Source organism: Gorilla gorilla, chromosome 13, assembly GCF_029281585.2.
Source record: "Gorilla gorilla gorilla isolate KB3781 chromosome 13, NHGRI_mGorGor1-v2.1_pri, whole genome shotgun sequence".
NCBI classification, from domain to species: Eukaryota; Metazoa; Chordata; class Mammalia; order Primates; family Hominidae; genus Gorilla; species Gorilla gorilla.
In genome coordinates, this window is record NC_073237.2 from 124,829,709 (window position 1) to 124,844,677 (window position 14,969).

The 14,969-nt window shown below is 50.7% G+C and overlaps 1 protein-coding gene across 28 annotated transcripts in view; it reads left to right on the forward strand.

Moving 5' to 3' along the window:
• Positions 1 to 8,432: 8,432 nt before the first annotated feature.
• Positions 8,433 to 14,969, forward strand: part of ODF2 (outer dense fiber of sperm tails 2) — a 45,743-nt gene continuing 39,206 nt past the window's right edge. For 2 of the 28 annotated variants that reach the window (XM_019033829.3, XM_063697060.1), the window contains exons 1-3: positions 13,033 to 13,123; positions 13,979 to 14,132; positions 14,403 to 14,528. In XM_019033829.3, the coding sequence (XP_018889374.2) occupies positions 14,025 to 14,132; positions 14,403 to 14,528 (234 nt within the window). In that variant the 5' untranslated portion in view covers positions 13,033 to 13,123; positions 13,979 to 14,024. Of the gene's footprint in view, positions 8,712 to 9,475; positions 9,726 to 9,894; positions 10,047 to 10,402; positions 10,532 to 10,665; positions 10,906 to 13,032; positions 13,124 to 13,524; positions 13,768 to 13,978; positions 14,133 to 14,402; positions 14,529 to 14,969 lie in introns of those variants that run through there. The other 26 variants (XM_055351265.1, XM_055351269.1, XM_019033809.3 and 23 more) reach the window with 25 other exon arrangements.

Below are 14,969 nucleotides of genomic sequence, written 5' to 3' on the forward strand. Positions count from 1 at the left end.
TCCAAAAAGAGAAGAGAATGGTTGCCTGTATTCTTCCTCTGCTCTCCACAGAGCAAGCAGCTGACATTCTCCTGATAACAGCCAGGAACCTCCCTTTCTTTATCAAGAAGGATGCACAAGGGCCAGGTGCCCTGGCTCACTCTTGAAATGCCAGCACTTTGGGAGGCCAAGGCGGGCAGATCACTTGAGGTCAGAAGTTCGAGACCAGCCTGGCCAACATGGTGAAACCCCATCTCCACTAAAAATACAAAAATTAGCCAGACATGGTGGCGCGCACATGTAATCCCAGCTACTTGGGAGGCTGAGGCAGGAGAATCACTTGAACCTGGGAGGTGGAGGTTGCAGTGAGTTGAGATTGTGCCAATGCACTCCAGCCTGGGTGACAGAGCGAGACTCCATCTCAAAATAAATAAATAAATAAGTTAAAAATAGCCGAGTGTGGTGGTGTGCACCTGCAGTCCCAGCTACTTGGGAGGCTGAGGTGGGAGGATCATTTTAACCCAGGAGTTCAAGGCTGCAATGGGCTATGATCACAGCACTGCACTCCAGCCTAGGTGACAGAACGAGACACTGTAGCTAAATAAATACATGTGAAATGTGAGCTTGCTTCTATGAAAATAACTTTTTATGTCAGGTTTCATGTTTGAAACAGCTACACACAATTTCTGATAACTCTTTATCAGGAGAAATAGGCTTTGTAATGGTAGTCTCTTAAGAAATTCTTGATGGCTACTAATAGTGAGAACCTTTATTCACAGCTGCAGGTGATATAAAATTTGGACCTTTTTAGGCCAGGCGTGGTGGCTCATGCCTATAATCCCAGCACCTTGGGAGGCCAAGGTGGGTGGATCACCTGAGGTCGGGAGTTCGAGACCAGTCTGACCAACATGGAGAAACCCTGTCTCTACTAAAAATACAAAATTAGCTGGGCATGGTGGCACATGCCTGTAATACCAGCCACTTGGGAGGCTGAGGCAGGAGAATCGCTTGAACCTGGGAGGTGGTGGTTGCGGTGAGCTGAGATCGCACGTGCCATTGCACTCCAGCCTGGGCAACAAGAGCGAAACTCTGTCTCAAAAAGAAAAAAAAATTGGACTTTTTTTTTTCTTTTTGAGACAGTAACATTCTATCGCCCAGGCAGGAGTGCAGTGGCTTGATCACAGCTCACTGTAGCTTCCACCCCCCCAGTCTCAGGTGATCTTCCCACCTCAGCCTCCCAAGTAGCTGGGACCACAGGCACACACTGTGACGGCTGGGTTTTTTATTTTATTTTTTTTGTAGAGACGAAGTCTCATTATGCTGCCTAGACTGGTCTTGAACTCCTGGGCTCAAGTGATCTGCCCTCCTTGGCTCCCAAAGTGCTAAGATTATAGGTGTGTGCCACCACATCCAGCCTGAAATGATTTTTTAATCTCTTTCCTTTCCTTTTTTTTTCTTTTTTGAGACAAAATCTCTCTCTGTCACCCAGGCTGAAGTGCAGTGGTGCCATCTAGGCTTACTGCAACTTCTGCCTCCTGGATTCAAGAGATTCTCCTGCCTCAGCCTCCTGAGTAGCTGGGATTACAGGCATGTGCCACCATGCTCAGCTAATTTTTGTATTTTTTTAGTAGAGATGGGGTTTCACCATGTTGGCCAGGCTGGTCTTGAACTCCTGAACTCAAGTGATCTGCCCTCCTTGACCTCCCAAAGTGCTGGGATTACAGGCCTGAGCCACTGTGCCCAGCCTCTTTTCTTTCTTAAGCTGCGTCCTGGCTATGTTAGTGTTTATTTTATTATAATCCTTAAACTAAACTTATACATTCTGTTATGGGTTGAATTGCATCCTCCCTGAATTCATGTGTTGAAGTTCTTATCCCCAGTACCTCAGAATGTGACCTTATTTTGTTTTTTTTTTTTTTTTTGAGACAAAGTCTAGCTCTATTGCCCAGGCTGGAGTGCAGTGGCACGATCTCAGCTCACTGCAACCTCCACCTCCTGGTTCAAGCAATTCTCCTGCCTCAGCCTCCCCGAGTAGCTGGGACTACAGGTGCATGCCACCATGCCCGGCTAATTTTTGTATTTTTAGTAGAGACGGGGTTTCGCCGTGTTGGCCAGGCTGGTCTTGAACTCCTGACCTCATGATCTGCCTGCCTCCACCTCCCAAAGTGCTGGGATTACAGGCATGAGCCACTGCACCCAGCCGCTCATTTGGATATAGGGTCATCGTAAATGTAATCCGTTAAGATGGGGCCCTGCTGAAGTAGAGTGGGTCCCTAATCCAGTATATCTGATGTCCTTACAAAAAGGGGAAATTTGGACACAGGCACACACACAGAACACCAGATGGAGGTTGGAGTTATGCTGCCAAGGAACCACCAGAAGTTAGAACAAGGTTGGGAATACATCCTTCCCTGGCACCTTCAGAAGGAGCACAGCCCTGCAGACACCTTGATCTTGAACTCCAGCCTCCAGAACTGCCAGACAATACATTTCCTTTTTTTTTTTTTTTTCTTTCTGAGAGAGAGTCTTGCTCTGTCACCCAGGCTGGAGTACAGTGATGCCATTTCAGCTCACTGTAACCTCCGCCTCCCAGGTTCTAGCAATTCTCCTATCTACCTTGGGTGAAAAAGCCAGACCCTGTCTCAAACAAAACAAAACAAAACAAAAAAATCTCTTAGAATTGAGAGACTTTCAGTTTTCTGCATGCAGGGATAGTTTGTCTAGCAGAGGGCATATTCGTTGCTTGTAAGACTGGCAAAATCCCTCCTGTTGTTTATAACATAGTAAACACTGGGTGAGTTTATGCATTCTCAGAAACTGTTGGTTGGGGCTCCAACACAGAAAGACAGCTGTACCTGTGCCATGTTAAATCAGAGAAAAAGGTTGTTGAATAGTAAGTGTAATGTGAGTTGATTTAAGTGAAAAATATTTTCATTTGCCTTGGAAAGTCTGTAAGGTACACATTAAAAGGTCAACAGCAGTAAATAGGCCAGCGCAGTGGCTCATGTCTGTAATCCTAGCACTTTGGGAGACTGAAGCAGGAGGATCACATGAGCTCAGGAGTTCATGACCAGCCTGGGCAACATAGCAAGACCCCATCTCTAATTAATAAATAATAATAATAATAAAACAGCAGTTAACATATATTAAAAAAAAAGAAACTTTCGGTTGGGTATAAACTGGCCTAACCCTTTTGACGAGATTTCCTTTTTTTTTTGTTTGAAACAGAGTGTCACTCTTTTGCCTAGGCTAGAGTGCAGTGGTGATCTTGGATCACTGCAACCTCTACCTCTCGCGTTCAAGCAATTCTCATGCTTCAGCCTCCTCAGTAGCTGAGATCACAGGTGTGTGCCACCACACCCAGCTAATTTTTGTATTTCTAGGAGAGACAGAGTTTCACCATGTTGGCCAGGCTGGTCTCAAACTTCTGGCCTCAAGTGATCCTCCCACCTAGGCCTCCCAAAGTATTAGGATTACAGGCGTGAGTCACCATGCCTGGCTCCTACAGTTTATGTTTTAGCATACGTAGGATCATATGGTATGTCTTGGGGATCTTCTCCTATTATTACTTAGGGATGTACCTAATGCTTTTATACTGGTATACAGATAACACAGATGTACTATGTTAATTGATTCCTCTGTTGATGCATATTTAGGTTGCTCCCAAATTTTTAACATTACTTTTAGACCCAAAAGTCTAAAAGTTGTAGTTTTTTTTTTTTTTTTTTTTTTTTGAGATGAGGTCTCACTCTGTTACCCAGGCTGGAGCACAGTGGCACGATCACTACTCACTGCAGCCCCAACCTCCCCAGGCTTGGGTGATCCTCCTAAGTCAGCCTCCCAAATAGCTTGGACTACAGGTTAGTGTCACCACGTCTAGCTAAGTTTTGTATTTTTTTTTTTTTTTTGAGACAGAGTCTTGCTCTGTCGCCCAGGCTGAAGTGCAGTGGCGCAATCTCGGCTTGCTGCAAGCTCCACCTCCTGGGTTCATACCATTCTCTTGCCTCAGCCTCCCGAGTAGCTGGGACTACAGGTGCCCACCATCACACCCGGCTAATTTTTTTGTATTTTTAGTAGAGACGGTGTTTCACCGTGTTAGCCAGGATGGTCTCGATCTCCTGACTTCGTGATCTGCCCGCCTCAGCCTCCCAAAGTGCTGAGATTACAGGCGTGAGCCACCGGACCCGGCTTTAAGTTTTGTATTTTTTGTAGAGACACAATGTTGCCCAGGCTGGTCTTGAACTCCTGGGCTCAAGCCCAGCTCAGTCTCCCAAAGTGCTAGGATTACAGGCATGAGCCACACTGTGCCTGGCCCCCCAAAAGAAGTCTTTAAAGTTTATTTGATCCTTCATTGGACTTCTAAAGTGAAACTCTCAGAGCATCTATTTTGTGCTGGATTCTGTGGGACATGAAGAAGTGGCCCTTGCCTTAAGAGAGCACCCAGTAGGAGGTGGCACAAGATTTCCGTACACACACGAGTGCTTACAGCAGGGATATTGGGACCCATACCTAGGAGGGAGCCATCAGTGCATCCTGAGAAGTGGGAGCCACCACAGGCCTCATGGAGGAGGGAGCATCTGAACTTGGCCTGGAGGGTTCCCACAGTTGCAGGGGCTGGAGATCCTGGCCCAGGCCCAGCCCCTGCGCTCCTGAAGTGGACACTCTAGAGACGAGTGGAGGATGAACACTGTTTCTGGTTTGGGTGGTTTGTGTGTTTGGGGCAAGGGAATTTCTCAGGTTGCCCTTATTTTCTGAAATGCACATACTCCTGGATGTTTCTGTGTAAACCATCAGCTCCATTTTGGCCAGAGCAGGAGTTCCTCTCAACTCTCCATGGGGACTGGGGAGGTGGAGGATGCAGAGATCAGACAGACTGATAGCCTCTGAGCTTCGGGGTGGCCTGTGGGTCTGGAGAATACTTCTGTGGTTCTCCAAATGTGATCCTTGGCCAGTAGCACCAGCATCACCTGGACATTTATTAGAAATGCAAATTTTTGGCCAAGCGTAGTGGCTCACTCTTGTAATCCCTGGGCTTTGGGAGGCCGAGGCGGGTGGATCATCTGAGGTCAGGAGTTCCAAACCAGCCTGGCCGATATGATGAAACCTCGTCTCTTCTAAAAATACAAAAAATTAGCCAGGCGTGGTGGCAGGCGCCTGTAATCCCAGCTATTCAGGAGGCTGAGGCAGGAGAATCGATTGAACCCGCAGGTGCGGAGGTTGCAGTGAGCCGAGATCAATGCCACTGCCCTCCAGCCTGGGCAACAAGCGTGAAACTCTGTCTCAAAAACAACAACAAAGAAATGCAAATTTTCTGGCCCCATCTCAAACCTATCGAATCAGGAACTTTTAGAGAATTGGTTCCTGTAATCTGTGTTTTAACAAGCCTGTGACTCTGGTTTGAGAACCACTGATAGCGATATTTACTCCAGGTGATCCAGGGAAGCGGGGCCCAGCCTGGGCTCCCCCGACCCCTGTCCACCATCCCTGACTGCTCCGTGCTCACCTCTAAGAGGCTGAAGCTGTTCCTGACTGATGGCTCGCAGGAGGATTGGGAGCTGCGATGCTGCTTGGCTAACGTCCTCTCCTGCAGGGAGGGGGTGAGGTCTACAAGGGGTACCCAGGGCATTCTCTGGAATGCTACCTCCCTTCCCGTGAATACTACCTCCCTCCCACTTAATGTACTAGGTGGCATTATTAATAGTATTATTAATCCATACATTCATTCAACTTTTTTTTGTTGATTGTCTACCGTTTACAGGTTGGTTTGGCTACTGGAGATACAGAAATGACTGTGATGTCACCCTAGTCCACAAGGAATCCATGGTCCGGTGGGGACACTGGGGTGGCCAGCAGGCAGTGACAGAGCAATCTCATACAAGTTTATATTACAACCAGGTGCAGTGGCTTGTCCTTGTAATCCCAGCTACTTGGGAGACTGATGCACCTCCTCGGGAGGTGGGAGAATCACTTGAGACCAGGAATTAGAGACCAGCCTGGGAAACATAGTGAGACTGTCTCAAAAAAAAAAAAAAAATTAGTCGGGCTTGGTGACCCGCACCAGCAGTCTTAGCTACTCAAGAGGCTGAGGAGGGAGGATCGTTGGAGCTCAGGAGCTTGAGGTTGCGGTGAGCTGTAATCATGCCACTGCACTCTAGCCTGGGTATATTATATATAATATGTATGTATAAAAATGTGTATATTTATTTATGTTTATTTATGTTTATTTTTTGAGATAGAGTCTCACTATTTCACCCAGGCTTGAGTACAGTGGCACAATCATGGCTCACTGCAGTCTCGAACTCCCAGGCTCAAGCGACCCTCCCACCTCAGCCTCCTAAGTAGCTGGAACTACAGGCATCTGCCACCATGCCCGACTAACTTTTTAAAATGTTTTGTAGAGATGGTGTCCCCTATGTCACCCAGGCTGGTTTCAAACTCCAAGTTTCAAGCAATCCTCCCACCTCAGCCTCCAAAAGTCCTGGGATTACAGGCATGAGCCACCATGCCCGGCGATCTTTTTTTTTTTTTTTTAAGACGGAGTTTCACTGTGTCGTCTGGACTGGAGTGCAGTGGCGGGATCCCTGCTCACTGCAACCTCTGCCTTCCGGGTTCGCGCAATTCTCCTGTCTCAGCCTCCCGAGTAGCTGGGATTACAGGTGCCCGCCCCATGCCTGGCTAATTTTTTTTGTATTTTTAGTAGAGATGGGGTTTCGCCCGCTGGCCAGGCTGGTCTGGAACTCCTGACCTCAAGTCATCTGCCTGCCTCGGCCTCCCAAAGTGCTGGGATTACAGACGTGAGACACCATGCCCAGCCCCCCGCCTTTTTTTTTTTTTTAAGAGATGGGGTCTCCCCATGTTGCTCAGGCTGGTCTCAAACTCCTGAGCTCAGGTAATCCTCCCACTTCAGTCTCCCATAGTGCTGGGATTACAGGCATGAGCCACCACGTCTGCCACCCCCCACCCCCAAATTTTGTTTACAGTTAATATTGCAAAGGCCTCCTCTCTCTACATGCTTTCTTGTCTTTCCAATCCATGCTCCGCATTTTTGGAGATGGAGTCTCGCTCTATCCTCCAGGGTGGAGTGCAGTGTTGCAATCTTGGCTCATGGCAACCTCTGCCTTCCAGGTTCATGCAATTCTCATGCCTCAGCCTCCTGAGTAGCTGGGATTACAGGCATGCACCACCACGCCCGGATAATTTCTGTATTTTTAGTAGAGATGAGGTTTCCACATGTCTGCCAGGCTGGTCTGGAACTCCTGACCTCAGGTGATCTGCCTGCCTCGACCTCTCAAAGTGCTGGTATTACAGGCGTGAGCCACTTTGCACTTGCCCACTATATTTTTTTTTTTTTTTTTTGAGATGGCGTCGTGCTCTGTCGCCCAGGCTGGAGTGCAGTGGTGCAATCTTGGCTCACTGTAACCTCTACCTCCTGGGTTTAAGTGATTCTCCTGCCTCAGCCTCCTGAGTAGCTGGGACTATAGTCGCCGGCTGCCACGCCCAGCTAATTTTTGTATTTTTAGTAGAGATGGGGTTTCACCACGTTGGCCAGGCTGGTCTCAAATTCTTGACCTCAAGTGATCAACCTGCCTCGGCCTCCCAAAGTGCTGGGATTACAGGTGTAAGCCACAGCGCCCAGCCTAGAGTGAAATACTGAAAACCCTCTCATGGCTTTCCGGGCTTCTGAGGGATGAAGTCCAACACTTTAGGCTGGCCTATCAGACGCTGCATAGTCTGGTCCTGCTGACTTTGGCAGGATTTCTCTCATCACTGGCCCTGTAACACTTCAAGGGACTGCAGTGATGATGCTTCATAGAATATGCAGTATTCTCTTGTACCTGCATGTGGTACCTGTGTACCTACTGCACTCTGTTTAGAATTCCCTTTGCTGCTTGTTTGGCGAACTTCCACTCATCTTTCATGGCTCAGTTCCAATACCATCACCTCTGGGAACCATCTCCTGCCTGCCCCAGGAGGACTGGGACCTCCTTTTCCTGTCCTCTTTTCCTTGAACCTGTATATACTTTTTTTTTTTTTTTTTTTTTTTTTTTTTTTTTTTTTGAGACAAGAGTCTCACTCTGTCATCCAGGCTGAAGTGTAGTGGTGATTTTGGCTCACTGCAACCTCCACCTTCCAGGTTCAAGCAATTCTCCCTGCCTCCTCCTCCCTAGTAGCTGGGATTACAGGCACACACCACCATGCCCGGTTAATTTTTGTATTTTTAGTAGAGACGGGGTTTCGCTATGTTGGGCAGTCTGGTCTTGAACTTCTGACCTTAGGTGATCCGCCTGCCTCAGCCTCCCAAAGTGCTGGGATTACAGGCGTGAGCCACCGCAGAGTCTTAAATGGTTGGGTTACAATGAGGATTAGGAAATCTATCAATTATTCAACAGAGAGACAATGAATGGATCAAGGGATTGGGGAGCTCCCTGACATTACAGAACAAATTCAGTATGCAGTATACTGTGAAAGCGAGGCGGGAAAGCAGGTTTTGTTTGCGAGTCTGACTTTAGGATTGCAGGTGAAACACTGTGTGACCCTGGAGCTGTGTGGCTAAGGTGCTGCAGGGTCACTGGAGAAAGGTCAAGGGACTGTGGCCCAGTTGGCCCGGAGGTGGTTCAGGTCTCCCAGATTCCAGGGCGGCATTATGAGCCACGTGACAGACCTCCCCTGACTGGCTGACAGTGAAGCATAATTGAGAAGATGGCGGACCAGCAAGGACCTCATCAGAATAGGTCTGTACACAGAGCGGCATAGAGAGTGCAGGAGGGTAGTAGACCGGGCGCGGAGGCTCAAGCCTGTAATACAAGCACTTTGGAAGGCCGAGGCGGGTGGATCATGAGGTCAGGAGATGGAGACTATCCTGCCCAACACGGTGAAACCCCGTCTCTACTAAAAATACAAAAAAAAAAAAATTAGCCGGGCGTTGTGGCGGGCGCCAGTAGTCCCAGCTACTCGGGAGGCTGAGGCAGGAGAATGGCGTGAACCCGGGAGGCGGAGGTTGCAGTGAGCCGAGATCGCGCCACTGCACTCCAGCCTGGGCAACAGAGCAAGAATCTGTCTCAGAAAAAAAAAAAAAAAAAAAAAAAAGTGCAGGAAGGTAGTGAACAGCAAGGGGAATGCCGACCCTTTCTCCTGTTGGGGCCAAGACAGAGGCGATGTGGGCAGGGGAGAGAGGCCGGGGAATGCGTAGAAGCCGACTCCATCTCTGCATTAATAGTGGACTAGGGGCAGGGCTGGATTTTCGGAGGCAGTGTGCAGCTCCCAATAACTAGTTCCATGGGTCCTCTGTGAGCCTAGTTTCCTGGTGGGTACCGAGGGGAGCGCGTCGGAACCGTACGCTCCTTTGAGTGAGGGGAATCCGGGAGGATCCAAGGCAGGGGAAACAGGGCCGAGCGGGAAAGGCCTTGAATGAGGGGCGAGACCCGGCCAGGCCCGCTGGACGCGTAGCACGTCTCCTTGGTGACGGGACGCGTGGCCCGGAAGTGGGCGGCCCTTCTGGCGGGGCGGGGCATCTCTGTGACGCTAGGGGCTGGGCCTCGATGGCGAAACCCAAGCGGCTCCCGGGGGGGTTTGAACTGGCCAATGGGCGAGCTGCCGACCGGGTGTCGGAAAAGGAGGCGGAAGCGGGGAGGAGCCGCCGCCAGAGCCACACTGCATCCGCCGCGGCGTCTCCATGGCACGACCCTGGCCTCCGACTTCAACGACTTCATAAGGCGGCGTTTCTGGGCGCAGCCGTGTCGTTCCTGGTGAGAGGCCGCCGGCAGGCGGGATCCAGCGCCCTCCGGGGCACCGCGGGCGAGACCGTCGCCTTCGCACCCCCGGCGCGGTCGACCCCGCGGGGCCGTCGGGTCCTGGGTTCCCCGCCGCCTTGCGCTCGTCCCCCTCCTGTCAGAACCTGGGCCCCCGCCCCGCCCACCGGCGCGGGGCCTCTCCTCCTCCCGCTAACGGGCGGTCGGCCGCCTCCTTCCTCTCTTGGCTACCACGGGGCTCTGCCCCTCCTCTGCCGCCCGCGGGCAGAGCTTCACCTTTCTCTCTATGGGCAGAAACCGGTACCCTCCTGCCTGCTGGTGGGTGGCCGTCCCTTCTCTCCGCCGACAGAGGCTCTCCCTCGCTTTGCTGCCCGTCGGCGGCATCGCCCCGACCGCCTCGTCCTCTCCTCGGGCCTCCACATGGCAGTCACTTGTCCGCCCTCCGTAGGCAGCGCTGTCCCCCGGGCACCGTCTCCGGGTTGCCAGGGCCCTCGCCCGGGGGGGGGTCCCGCCCGCCCCCTCCCAGCCCGGCATCTATCCTGTTCAGAACTCTGTTCGGTTTTCCCTCGCGGCGGGGCGCCTGGGGCCCGTGCAACCTCCGCGCCTCCCTCCTTTAAACACTATTGGTCCTCTCGGGCACCTGTTCTTCCGGGAACGCCCCTTCTCCTAGGAGACAGTTGTCCGGCCCCGCCCCAGCATCCCCGCGGCTCCCTGCGCGGTTCCGGCCCTCTGGGGCCCATTTGGGGCCGAGCGGTTCTCACCCGCCCTCTCCGCAGGTCCGCCGGCGCCTCAGGTTTCTCCCGGTAGCCACCGGCAGTCCTCCGCGTGGGACCCGGGCGCGGTGGTCCTTTCCTTCGCCGTTCTGCCCCGTCCCCTCCCCTTCCTCCCCTCTGCCCCCAGGTCGCTCAGCCTCTACTATTTCCCCCTACTTTGGCAGGACAGTTGCTGTGCGACTTGGACAGTAGAGGAGCGCCTCCCAAGTTTTCATCCAACTGCCAACCCCAAAGCTTCCACCCTTCTCCCCTCAGAGAGGACGTTTGATGCCGGGCCCCTTGAGAGGCTCATTGACAAGCCCGCCCCTCTGGGTCCCCCTGAGCAGAGCCTGCTGACCCAATTGCCCACCTTTGCGGCTTTGATGCCTAGCCATGTCTGCCTCATCCTCAGGCGGCTCCCCCAGGTATTGCCGATGTGGGAGGCGCCTGCGCCGGAGGGCAGGGAAAGGTGGCCAGGGGTCCCCAGGGCAGGCTCGCCTGAGGCTTCCAGCTTCCTCATTGTGTTTGCTGAAAGTCTGGACCAAAACGTTTAAAAATCGTTTTTAAAGGGAAGGGGGAACAAATGTATACACAATCCTAGCTCTACCTCCCTCGCTCCTTCCCTCCCCAGATGTCACAGCTTCCTGGAAGCAAACAGGGTCACTCTTGTTGTCTTTATATAATAGAGTACTAGGTTCAGAGCCTTTTTGAAGGGAGTCGAGGTGTAAATAAATAACATGTAGGAGGTGGATGTGGCAGTTAGCAAGATAATGGAATCCAGGTGGTTTGACAAGAAACCCACTGAGAGATTTCCCAAAGCTATTGGCTTTACATGAACAATGTTCTAAATGATTAGGGAAAAAAGCCTGTCTTCTCAGTTTTGGTATTCCTTGGCTAAAGGATCAGTAGAGGTCTATATATATATATATATATTTTTTTTTTCCCCCTCTTTTTAAAATCACGATGTAATACACGTACAGCAAAACGCATACCAAAGTGCTCAAGTATTTTTTTCCTTGCATTTTGATGTTGCATTATTTTCCCCAAGTGTTTGTAAAGAGGGCAAGATGATAATTTGGGACCTCCCTGTCTCTGCCCCACCCTCCCTGCCACCCCCTGGTCGCTCAGCCTCTCTGATCTCCCCCCACTTTGGGGGGCCAGGTGCGGTGGCTCATGCCTGTGCAATCCTAGCACTTTGAGAGGCCAAGGTGGGTGGATCACCTGAGGTCAGGAGTGTGAGACCAGCCTGACCAACATGGTGAAACCCCGTCTTTACTAGAAACATAAAAAATTAGCTGGGCATGGTGGCACACGCCTGTAATCCCAGCTACTCAGGAGGCTGGGGCAGGAGAATTGGAGAATTGCTTGAACCCAGGAGGCAGAGGTTGCAGTAAGCCAAGATTGGGCCACTGCACTCCAGCCTGGGCGACAGAGCGAGACTCTATCTCAAAAAAAAAAAAAAAAAAAAGGCAATGAGATGGATCAGATGGTTATTCCAAGGCCCTTCTCATCCTGGAGTTCTTGGATATACTGCTGAAAGATTTTGGAGCAAATAGACTTTTGCTCTCTCTCTTTTTTTTTTTTATTTGGCTGTCTTTGCAGATCTGGTGATGGAGCTGTACAGTATATGTGTAAGCAAGGTGAATTACACGTGGCATTAAAAAAAAAAATCCCCTGCTGTTTAAGAGCTTAAAGGATAGCAAGTGGAATATTTTGGGAAATAGATACTTTTTTATTCTCTTAGGGGAATATTTGAGCCTTAATTTGATGAGTTTGCGTCACAGTGACCTCTCGTGCCTGAGCCTAATGCTCTTTGAAAATTTTTTTTTTCTTTTTTGTTGTTGTTTTGAAACGGGGTTTCCCTCTGCCACCTAGGCTGGAGTGCAGTGGCGTGGTTACGGCTCACTGCAGCCTCCACCTCCCAGGCTTAAGTGATTCTCCCACCTCAGCCTCCCGAGTAGCTGGGACTACAGACACACGCCACCACGCCCAGCTAATTTTTGTATGTTTTGTAGAGATGGGGTCTTGCCATGTTGCCCAGGCTGGTCTCAAACTCCTGGGCTCAAGCAATCTGCCTGCCTTGGCCTCCAAAAGTGCTGGGATTACAGGCATGAGACATGGCTTGTGGCCACTAATGCTCTATTTTTGTCATTCACTCACTGCATCTTTCTCCAGGGCCGTCTCTGCTCCAGGCACTGTCCTGGGTGCTTCTACCCTTGGCCAAACCAGCACCTTGGCTGCTGTTCATGTGCTGCTTGCTTTTTGTCATCTGGCAGGATGTCAGCTAGGCTTTTCAGCAAGGGTCATAATACATGTGATGTGACGATATGTTAAAAGTCCAGCCTGCAAATGCCTGTCACCCTATTTCCATCCCACTGCGGGGCACACCACGCACATCTGGTGCTCATCTCAGGGGAGTCAAGGAGTTCCAGGCTGGTTTTCCTAGCCATGAACATGTTAGCTACCGTAGTCAGTGTGTAATTTCATGAGATCTGAAATATAATATTGCCCTAGTTTTCTGCTTACAATCTGGTTCTTGTGCCTGGGTGCAGGTTTCCATCGTGTGGGAAGAATGGAGTAACGAGTCTCACGCAGAAAAAGGTCTTGAGAGCACCTTGTGGCGCACCCAGTGTAACTGTGACGGTAGGTGATGCACTCACGTAGCAGCCCTCTTTGGTCACCCTGCTAAAAATGCTTTTGCACACCGTTTCTAGGAGGTGCCTTACCCTGCTGGGCACCATTGCTGCCCAGTTGCTCTGCTAGGTGCTGTTATGCGTACCCTGCTGATTTTTAATTATGATCATCATTTTTGCCTGTGGTAAGGCTGCCGGGTGTGAGGAAATTGTCTTAGACTTATTCTTCCAGCCAAATCCTAAAATCTTGAGATTTTTAAAATAAAGGAAAAGAAAAAGAAGAGAAAAAAAAGTTTAAAGAATGAGGGGAAGGATAAGAGCTGGTGGTGGTTGAGGGGTTTGTAGCTGCGGTTCTGCCTTGCTCATGTTTTCTTTAGACTCTAGACAACCTTCTTCTCATCCTTAGGATTTCCTCCAGCTTTCTGTTTTCCTTTTCTTTGATCTGCCTGCTCTCTGATTTATTCTGCACCCTGAGCATTTTGTGTGTTTCCCACGCCAATCTGCATGCCCAGTTGAGATCACTGTGTAGAAGGATCCGCCTGCTTTCTGCTGTGCTTCACTAAATCCAAGGAGGAGCTGTGCATTCCAGCAGGTTTAGAGGAGATCCAGCCCTAAGGACCCTGGGGCCGGCGTCTGGGATCTGTTCTAGAACGGGTGGGTCTTGCAGACCCTCTCTTGAGTGGACCAGAATCTCCCCTGTGGTCTTCTGCTGGGATCTCTGCAGGAGCCTGCTGAATGATACTCCCGCCTTACTCCCTGCCTGCATGCCAGTAGTTGGTAGCTGTCCTGCTCGCTTGGTGGCTAGGCTTTTTGGTGGCCCCCAGATGCTGTGAGCTCTGTTTTTATGCCGTTTACTCATCCACAGATCAACCATTTTTGTGTTGTCCTCCCCCACCTGCCAGAAGCCAACCATGAAGGACCGCTCTTCAACTCCCCCCTTACATGTTCACGTGGATGAGAACACCCCTGTCCACGTCCACATAAAAAAACTCCCGAAACCATCAGCGACCAGCAGCCAGGTAGGAGCATGCCAGTGGGGCGAGGTAGTAGCTGTGGATCTGGGTGATCCTGCTAAGCCCAGCCTCCTCGCACTCTGACTCCAAAGGTTTGGGAGACAAACACACTCTTTTGGAGGCCGGTTTCCTGGTTAGAAGGTAGGCAGGCCTGTCATCCAGGAGCAGCAGCAGTAACATTAGTCAGAAGAGGCACTCTGCCAGAGAGGGATGTCACTAGCGTGGCACCGTGGCCAGCTGGTGTGGAAGTGACCCTGGGTTTGTCCCTTTCCACAGAAATCTCACAAACGAGGAATGAAAGGGGACACTGTGAATGTGCGGCGGAGTGTCCGGGTGAAAACCAAGGTACCTTGGATGCCCCCTGGAAAATCATCTGCCCGGCCTGTGGGATGCAAGTGGGAGGTAGGCTCACCCTTGCCCAGGCTTTTCTTCTCGGACTGCTCAGATCCTAGCAGGCCTCAGCCTCGGTATGATTCAGGGTCAGCTATAGCTACTGGAATGTCCTAACAGACCCCATTTACTGAGGGCCTTGCTAAACCCTGAAACTGTGTGAATCTTCTTGAGTTCTTATGATACTGCTGTGTGGAAAGTCCTGCTGTCCAAAGGCAGAGATGAGGAACCAGACCTCAGAGAGAAGTGATTTTCCCAGAGTCACAGAGAAGGTAGCAGAGCTGGAGTTAAGATTCATTCTAGAGGCAGTACTCTTAGCCTCTCTGCTTTGCTTGTGAGGAGCCACATCACGTGTATTTTCTTTTCTTTTCTTTCTTTTATTTTTGAGACAGAGCCTTGCTCTGTCGCCCAGGCTGGAGTGCAGTGGCATGATCTTGGCTCACTGCAACCTCT